Raw genomic sequence first — 10,000 nt, forward strand, 5'->3', positions numbered from 1 at the left:
CATCCTGCTCTGAAGCTGTGGGGAAGGATTACGGCCATGTTGTAGTTAGCTGGATATTCTTAGCTGACCTCACCCCATGGTCCATGCTCCGCTGGCAGACCCGGGATGAAATTGAGAGCGTAAGCCTATGCGGGCACTGCCAGGAGCCCCCCCGCCCTCCGCCCACCTCACCCCCACCTCCCCTGCACTCAGCTGAAACACATGTCGGGGGTATTTGAGAATAATGCACGTAATATGGCTGTACACAGTGCCTCTCGTCGCACGGCTTACTGGGAACACGTGCTGAAGGTGAGCCTCCGGGTACCGGGCAAAGGACTGTCAGGCAATGCCCTCACCTTAAGTCACCTTGTTCTGTTTCTGTCAGTTTAAAGTGTTTCTACCCTATGAGTTGCTAGGGAGAAAGATGGCTGGTGTTGTTTATCTGTTGTTTGCTTTTTTTTGGTACCATCCCACCAGAAACGACACAGTGGAATGGGTCTGTCCTGTCAATACATTTAAACTCAGCTAATGCCCATTCAGTTGTGTGCCTTTCTGTTCAAATACATCAACAGTAGCAGAAACAACAACAGCAGTAGCACCAAAGTGTCTTGTAGTCTAGTGTTGTCTATCTAGACTGTAATTAAATTACTTGAAAGCTTTTTAGTGTAATTATTACGAATGATGAGGAGCGAAAAGTGTGTCGACAAAAGGATAATTTGAGTTGTGAAAGGGAATCCCACACTCCCAGAGTGCCATTCTGCCAAACAGCTTTTACGAGACTGTGGTTGGACAAAAAATAACCCCACAGTTGCTCCAACACTCTGCTAATCATTGCCGTATCTAGCTCTTGCCCAAACATGCCTGTATATGTCTGAACGATTACAGACGTAAGAAAAATAGACGCTTTTCCCGGCTCGCATGAGTCTGTGGCGGCCATTTTGAGAGAGGAGCTGAATCACACACAGGCACTGTCTACTTATTATCAAAGGTTTAAAGAGTTAATCAATAAAACCTCCTCCTTCCCCCCACACCAAACCCCCAAATTGGGCCGTGTGCCTCCGTAATGATAGATTTGAGAGGGGTTACTAATGTGCCAGTAAGAAAGATGGCGGGTTGTGTTACACCGCCCAATAATCAAACCAGTCTGGCTGACATCTTCCTTCACTTTGAATTCATGCCTAATCCCCATCTCTTGCCTATCTGCTTATCACCGGCGACATTGCTCTGAGGCGGTCGCCACTGGCAGTCCGAGTTCAGTAAACATCAATATGGCAGCAACCGTCCCATCTATCTTCCCTCTAATCAGGCCTGAACATCAGCCCAGTAACCCAAGAACCGCTCCTTTGAAAAGATCATGGCAGCATTGCCGTCACAGAGAGAGACAGGGACAGAGAGAGACAGAGAGAGAGAGAGAGAGAGAGTGACAGAGAGAGAGAGAAAGAGAGAGAGAGAGAGAGAGAGAGAGAGAGAGAGAGAGAGAGGAGCCCATTGGGAGCGGTTCCCTGTCCCAGATGCTGACAGTCAACTCAAGCCCTGATCTGGCCCTTATCTGGCTCACTCTTCCAGTCGTCTGATACGTGGTGACGCAGGCCCTCGTGGTATGGGCCGCAGATTGGCTGCACCATATTGTTGTTCTCAGTCACTGTCACCGTGGCGGCGGGTATCCATGGTGACACAGCGTGATGTCTCTCTGGAACGCAGTGCTAGATGTCTGATGCGTTCAGTATAAATAGCTACTCTGGGCTGCTGCTTGCTGGAGCTACTCACGCAAACAGACCCTCCATCATCAGAGTAGGAGCCAGGAGAGGGGACAGGGGGAATCAGTCATGTGGTCTTTAACATTTCAAGTGGGGAGGCAAGGGGGATAATGATCGCTGGTGACAATGTCAAGAAGCTCGCCATGTTCACTAGCAGCCTGTGGGATATGGGACAAGGGTCTGTCGGAGTACAACAGTGCTCCTTCCCCTGATTACACACAGAGTCACAAAGGAGACAGTGGTGTACTAAAGTCGTATAAAATAAAATAACACACACACACATATGTAGACACACACACACACACATATGTAGACAGTCACATTTTCTGTTATTGTCTTTGAGGTGTATGACTCAGAGACCTCAAAACACACTCTGCATTTACTGAGTCTATATTCATCGCTGGGCTAGTTTTATTTGATACAAAACCGACAGCACCAAAACAAAACAACCCAACAACAGTACCTCTATTTAGGCAGCAGTACTGCTGACACCAAGCAGCTCAGTGGTCAGCCCCTTGAACACTGCAGGTGTTTCATTAGAAAGTGCCTAGTTAAGGCCTGCGCTTGAGCTGTGCGTCTGTTCTGCTGCCATAATGTACGTACGCCCACACTGAATGAGACATCCATCCACTACATATATGCAGAAGACATATATCTAGATCTGTACATCTAGTAGACATATATCTAGATATCTATACATCTAGTAGACATTGGGCTATGAGCTAATAACTCTATAACTATATGTTATTTTATAGAGAGCTGGTGTGAATGGCCATACCCACAGAGGGCTGGTTTGGCTGTTGGTTTTCATTCCTAGCAACCAAGAGAGCTAATCGTATCAAGACTGTGATTGGTTGATTGAATGAGCAGAATGAAGTGATTGGTTGACAGAGTGAGAGGAATAAAAATGTTTGGTTGATTGAATGGCTGGGATGAAATGATTGGAAAGAAATGATTGGGTGATTGAATGGGTGGAGCGATTGAAGTGCACAGCTGATTGGGTGAGAGACGGGTAAGAGAAGGTGAAAGTTTGGTAGGCTGACCAGTGTGCTTACATGGCCCTGGTCATCCAGCTCGTTGTTGGTGAGCTTCAGCTTGTCGAAGCTGACCACCTGTCTCATCCAGGTGTCCCCAGAGGCCAGCGAGTCCGGGTGGATATAGACCCGCGGGGGCACAGGTGAGTCTGCGTTCCCCGCCACCATCCACTTGGAGCTGTGGTACACATACCTGCAGAGAGGAGACACAGGGCAGGGCATGGGGTTATGGCTGGGTATTTGTCAGATGCTTTTGAGCAAAGTGACTTTGTGACAAAGTGACAAAACATATTTGAAACAAAGTCACCCAGCAGGGACCGCAGAGGCACAGTCATAAATTAGCACACTATGTAGTAATAATAATAATAATAATAATAATAATTAATTTTATTTGTAACGAACTCTTCATTCAGAAGAATCTCAGAGTGCCATGTGCTATGTGCACCCAGCAGCAAAGCCTGAAGCACAGGTGTTCTGCATTGTGTAGGATGAGCAGTGGTTTGTGTTCATAGGGGACAAAGCAATGCATAGGCACTCCTTCCTCTGATGACACACATAGTCACGTAGGAGCCAGTGGTGTCCTAAAGTCATATAAAATACAATAACACACACACATATGTAGACACACACACACACACACACACGTGTAGACATACACACACACACTCAGATGTAGACACAACACAAACATACACACAGACACATACAGTACATGTGCACACACACTCATAACTAAGTCTATATTACATACTTCATAGTCCTAATTAGAAGCCACTGTCAAACATCCTGGTTGATGTTTGGGTTATGATGCAACACAACACACACACACACACACACACACACACAGACACACCTATCCACACACACACAAACACACACACACACACACACACAGATGGGGGAAGCAAGGTCCTGGGGCTCCCTACAGGAGATGGAGGACTGCTCTGTTGCTGCCTCCCCTGCCCCGCTGCCCTGCAGGCCCGAGTCCCACAGCTGTTTGGCTTTAGTTCTGGCCATGCGCGCAGTTGAAAGCGCTTAGCAGCGACGCCTCTGCCAAAGTCATCACTCAATGCTAAAACACGGACAAAAACCTCTCATTTGGGCCCCTCTGTTTTCATGCTGAACAGCATTAGACCCCCTGTGTGCCTGCCTTACACGCATAGACCCTCACACACACACACACACACACACACACACACACACACACACTCACTCACTCACTCACTCACACACTCACACACACACACACACTCTCTCACACACATACACACACACTCTCACACACACACACACACACACACACACACACAACCACACACACACACACACACACACACACACACGCACACAGACACACACACACCTTGCTGATACCACACCTTAACACACAAACATCTGCCTGCACACACATGTGCGATGCAGACAGTGGAATAAGTGAGAGCTCACACATGCAAGTACACACACACATACATTATGCACACATCCTCCTGGCAAACAAAATGGGGAAGTGCTCACTCAGTCACACACACAGACACACATGTGTGCACACACACACACACACACATACACACACACGCATGCTCACTCACTCACTTACTCACTCACTCATATGAACACACGAAACATATTCACTCACACATCTGTATGCACACATCCTCCTCCGTATGCACACACAAACAAAATGGGGAAGTTGCTCACTCACTCACACACATGCTCACATACACACACACATACACATACACACACAACACACATACACACATACTCACATACACATACACATACACATACACATACACATACACATACACAAACACATACACATACACAAACACATACACGTACACGAACACACACATGCACAAACACACACTCTTGCTCACACACACACACACACAAAATGCCAGGCGTTTCTGTAATTTCCTGTTTGGAGTGCTGTTTAGGGTTACGCTCTATGTAGCAGGGAAAGTGTTAAAGAAGAGGGAAACCTTAGCTCCAAAACAGGACTGGAAATTTGATTAGTCCCCTTTCATCTTCCATAAATCTGCCATCTGGCTGCGGCACAATCAATAAAGATCCCACTTTATGTGACACCCTCTCGGACCGGCCTCGACCGGGGAGGAGAGACGAAAAGCTGTCCAGCAGAGTCTGTGCAGGCAGAAACACACGTGCGCTTACACACACACACACACACACACACACACACACACACACACACACACACACACACACACACACACACACTGAGCACTAGTGCACAAATGTGCAATATAGAGTGTATACACATACACACAGGTCTACGTGGAAGATACACATGCATGTCCAAGCACACACACACATTCATGCCCACACACACACACACACACACGTGCTTCAAGAGCATATCCCCTCCTGCACAAGCACATGGAACACAGTTTAGCATACACCCCCCACACACACATCACATTTTCTCTCTCTCTCTCTCACACACACACACACACACACATTCTCACGCACACACACACACCAGCGGCCAAAACCAAGTCGTATATTGGGTTACCTTACTGACAGAGTAAGTATCACTATTACATTACCCTACAGGGTGGACCAGAGTATGTATTCACTGTTTGCCTCGAGACAAGTCTTCTTACGTGCACATGTGTTTTTCAGCATGTGTGTGTGTGTCATGGTGCATGTGTGTGTGTCTGTGAATGCATATGTGTGTGTGTGTGTGTGCGCATGTGAGAGTGTGTGTGTGTGTGTGTGTGTGTGTGTGTGTGTGTGTGTGTAGCTTGTAAAAGAACAGATACTTCTGAATATATTGATGAGGCACATCAAAAGGGGTGGACAGAGCTGTCGTCTGCACTTTGCTATTCGCGCTTTTGAGCTTAGGCCATGTCGGCTCCACCACATGAAAAGGAAGACGTAACACAAGTAATACACACACAAAGATTTTTACAAGTCTAATATAAACTCGGCTCTCGTCGAGAAAGGCATCAGGCCTAAGTAAAGCAAGCAAATACCAATAAAGCCTGCGTTTCCAGCACCCCCCCCCCCCCACCCCTTGACGAACTATGAGACATTCCAGTGACAGTTCTGTGCTCGACCCACTAAGGCTTGTGGTAAAATTCCCCAAGCCAGCAAGAAAATCCTATTTAACTTTACAAGATCTTCTGGCTTCTAAAATGCTCGGTGATGTTGGCCTTCTTCAAATGGTCTGCGTGCGCTCTTCGTCGCCAGAGCACTGTAGTCTTCAAATTGTTTTGGTTAGGGTTCATATTCGGCCTCAGAAGTAGAAAAAAAAAAAAAAAAAAAAACCCAAGACAGATTAACTTAAAAAATTATTTTCAGATATTAAAAAGAAGACTTAGATTAATGGTGTTGGTAATGTGTTTTTCCATAAGCAAAGGGCTCCAAATTTCAAAACCCTTTTCCCATGTTGGCGCACGCTAGGTTGTGATGAGGTTGCTTCCATGTAAAAAGCCATGCAGTTCATAGCAGGCATCACCACACAGTGCACACAGTGAACAAAATGCACCTCTTTATTTCTCTCTCTCTCTCCCTCTCTCTCTCTCTCTCTCTCTCTCTCTCTCTCCCTGTCACTTTCCCTCTCTCTTTCTCTTCATCGCCCTCTCTCTAAAATATATCTCAACTCTTCAGCACAAAACGGTTCAATTCCTGTTGGCAACTAGCCTCAAGCAATGATCAACAATGGCTAAGTCCGTCCATGTGCAGTTGGCCTTGAGAAACACTAGCCTCTACGCTAGGTCTCTGTGTCTGGGTCTCCCTCTCTGGCCCAGGGCCATTGCTAGGATCACGCCATGCATCAGGACAACCATCTTATGTCCTGAAAACAACATCTCCTCCTCGAACGTTCAGGTCACCGGGAAGCAGAGAGGGTGTCTATTGTGTTCAGATGGGATCGACTGTTTGAAACCGGCCCTCCGAAGAAGAAAGAAAAAATAACAATAAAACATCCTATACAGCTTAAATATAAAACATAGCGTGTCAATGTGCCCTTGTACAGCTTTCCGAGGAAAAAAAACAAAAAACTTATATGAATGTAGATAATGGCCAGTTCAAATAAAATCTTTAACAAGATATTTCGCTTTCCAAGGTGTGAAGGAAAGGGAAAATAACTGGCCAGCTCAACATGACAGAGTGACAGTGATATTCTGTTGCCATAGTAACGAAGACTGTGTTGATGTTATTCTGTGTGTCTTCTTGATTTTGGGTGTTCCCAAATGAGGACGTGTCTCCACTGTGAGAAAACTGTGCCACAACAGTCCATCTGCACATCAGTATGTCTAGAGCACGTACCTGTATCTCTTGTTGTCAACGGGCACTATATCCATGGCGATGTAGTACTGCTGGTGGGGATCTAGACCAACAATCTTAACTCTCATGGCAGGGAACATCCTCCTGCAGGAGAACAGAAGGGAGAGCATGATGTAACACTGCAGGTTACAGTTACACGGAGCATTATGTCAGAGAGAGAGAGAGAGAGAGAGAGAGAGAGAGAGACAGAGAGAGAGAGAGAGAGAGAGAGAGAGAGATGGAGAGAGTATGGTGAACAGTTGGGAATTAACTTTGCAAAAATATAGACACATTTACCAGCCACGAGGTAGGAAATATATTTGTGATTGGGAATTTAAAAAGCAGAACTCTATCATTTTAAGAATAAGGTTGCCATCCTTGTTCAAAACTCAATCCATTCCATGTCTTTAAAAAAACTCTGAAAGTAATTTTTATTTTTGTTATAATGCACTCCCTTCTCTGTTAAAACCAAATTAAAGCAGGTTAAACTGCAGTGTTTCATATATTGTGGCTCATTTCATTTTAGGAAAACAACCGTATGCGTCATTAAGAAATATTTTCTCTCTTTTCATGAGAGCAAAAGCATTATCTCGTTAGACGTACATATATGTAGCTTTTGATACAGGCCGAAATAAATGGAGAACACACCGAAACAGGCCTGCTTGCTAGCACGGAGCCCTCCAACCCAACCCCGCACCCAACTGACAATGTGCACTCACTTCTCAGAAACGTCAGTAATTTGATGCAAACTGAGAAAATAAATTGAACTGTGAACAAAGGGAGCGCATTAAAAGGAAAGACTGCATACACAGAGACTTTTTTTTTTTTTTTTACAAATTTCTCATTTTACACATCAAACGCCGTTTTTTCCCCCTTCATTTTAACGTCATAAATCTTTCAGTTCATAATGACAAAAAAAGGACTGTTTTCGTACTTCCATTCTTTTCTGAATTTATAGGGTTATTATTAGCAAAGGCATGAAATATACACAGTTATTCATGTAAGCCTTGCGCTAAAATGAGGAGAGTAGCCTAGTTATGTTTCAAGGGTTATTACCCACGTAATTCTAATTTATGGAGTATCAGAATAATAGATTGACAATACTATGTTTACATAACTCCAATTTATGAAGTAGCCTAGACTACCGGAGAGCTAATTATGTTGTGGCGTAAAAAGCTGGTAAACGTGAATGTCAAAGAAATGATAAGAACATGTTTCATTTTAAAAATCTGTTTTGTCTGATAAAAAGAGACGACGAAAATGTGATATTACACTACAATACACCATAAATTCTAGCTTTGGACTACGTTCAAGATTATCAAAAGTTTAAGGTAAGGCTGTACTGATTAAAATCCCGCTTTTCCACTTAACACCAAGCAATTGCCAAGACCCATTGAGGGAGAATGTCAATGAAATGGCTGATTGCACTACGACTGCACACAAAACACGTAGCCTATAGTCGATAAAATCCTATTATTATTATAATTGTTATTATTGTTATTATTATTGTTGTTGTTTCTTGGATCGGGCAACTGTTCGGGCAAATCTCTTTATTGTTTAAATCATAAGAGAGGTCGAGATAGAAGACAGAAAATAAATGCCTCTCAAGTCGTCACCGATGTCTCTTTACAGCCCATACCAGAACCGCAGAGTAGTCCATCACACACACTCACAGTTATAGGGGCCGACAGAAGACCTTTGGAAAAGGTTGGATATGCGACCTAATTCTGGAATAGGCAAGTGTTCCGCAGTTACGCTGCCACGATACGAGCTACACAACAAATGTTTATTCTCAACCTTTGCGATACTTATCCAAAAGGGTTCCCACTTGAACTGGTATTTCTTATATGAGGCCTTTTTTCATAAACCTTATTCTGGATTTTATTAACGGCCCTCATTTTACAGCCGTCTAGCCTGGCAAAAATATCCCGAAGTACAAGTTTAGCCTGTGCTGAAGACGAGATGAATGCTATTCTAATGAATGAAGACACGTTTACATATCAGCTTGATTATCGTAAAAGGCCTGAACGACATGATAAATACCTGGCAGTCCCAGCGCGAGAATGAACGGGGAAAAGGTCTTCTTAAGACCGGTGTAGGTTAAGTTATGCTCGGCTTGGGTTGTAATTGCTGCCCAGAAGAGCCAGAAAACCAAAAACATATTTCAAAGTTATTAATTAGAAACAGCTTTCCTTTCTGTGCCGGTTACAGCCCGTTCTGACATCAGCACAGGAATACCCCCGCGCGTCATGTATGGTGTGTGATTAGAGAGCGGCTCACGAGCGTCCGGAGCCCTTGCCCCCATGTGCAACACATTAGCACCCCCGAAAACATAGCGTGCTCAAGTTATTCCCCCAGCGCAGTGGCCTTTCGGTGCGAGACAAGGGTGTGTGTGTGTGTGTGTGTGTGTTCTCTCGCTGTACGCAAGAAATATGTTTTCAATAAGGTGGACTTAGGTAGCACCTTAATAACTGCCTTTCCCCGTCGAACTTAATAAACAATTTTTACCTCGTGTCAGCTAATTAGCCCTAATCACTTCATAAATTAATCCCTCAAAAATAAACATTTTGCAGACAGAATTTTCCAGAACCCGTCCATTTCTCCTGGCAGGCGGCGACTGAGTTACCTTCCCGCTTTGGTGATGATCATTTCCGTGCCGATATCGTGGAAGCGCTTCCAGAGGTCAGCGCACTGCAGTTCCATCTGGATTTCCTCCATGGACGCAGAGGGCGAAGGGTCGCACACGGCGGGGGCCAAGTCCGCGGGGGAGTCGAATGAGCAGGACGTCCGCTCCGCCAGTCCCTCGCCGTCTGAGCCGGGACTGGCCTCTGAATCTGCGAAAGGTTGCAAATAAATATAGTAAGAAAAGTGATAGACGAGAGGGAGAGACAGATACACCTCAGGACAGTTGGCCTTTTAAAAAAAAAATGTTTT

The 10,000-nt window shown here is 44.9% G+C and overlaps 1 protein-coding gene across 1 annotated transcript in view; it reads right to left on the reverse strand.

The window, feature by feature from the left end:
- tbx15 (T-box transcription factor 15) overlaps positions 1 to 10,000 on the reverse strand; it is a 27,728-nt gene that overhangs the window by 8,662 nt on the left and 9,066 nt on the right. Inside the window, exons 2-4 of the mRNA XM_042709842.1 lie at positions 9,693 to 9,900; positions 7,070 to 7,171; positions 2,792 to 2,963 (exon numbers count right to left, since the gene is read on the reverse strand). Of these exons, the coding sequence (XP_042565776.1) occupies positions 2,792 to 2,963; positions 7,070 to 7,171; positions 9,693 to 9,900 (482 nt within the window). The remainder of the gene's footprint in view (positions 1 to 2,791; positions 2,964 to 7,069; positions 7,172 to 9,692; positions 9,901 to 10,000) is intronic.

This window comes from Clupea harengus, chromosome 2, assembly GCF_900700415.2.
Source record: "Clupea harengus chromosome 2, Ch_v2.0.2, whole genome shotgun sequence".
NCBI lineage: Eukaryota > Metazoa > Chordata > Actinopteri > Clupeiformes > Clupeidae > Clupea > Clupea harengus.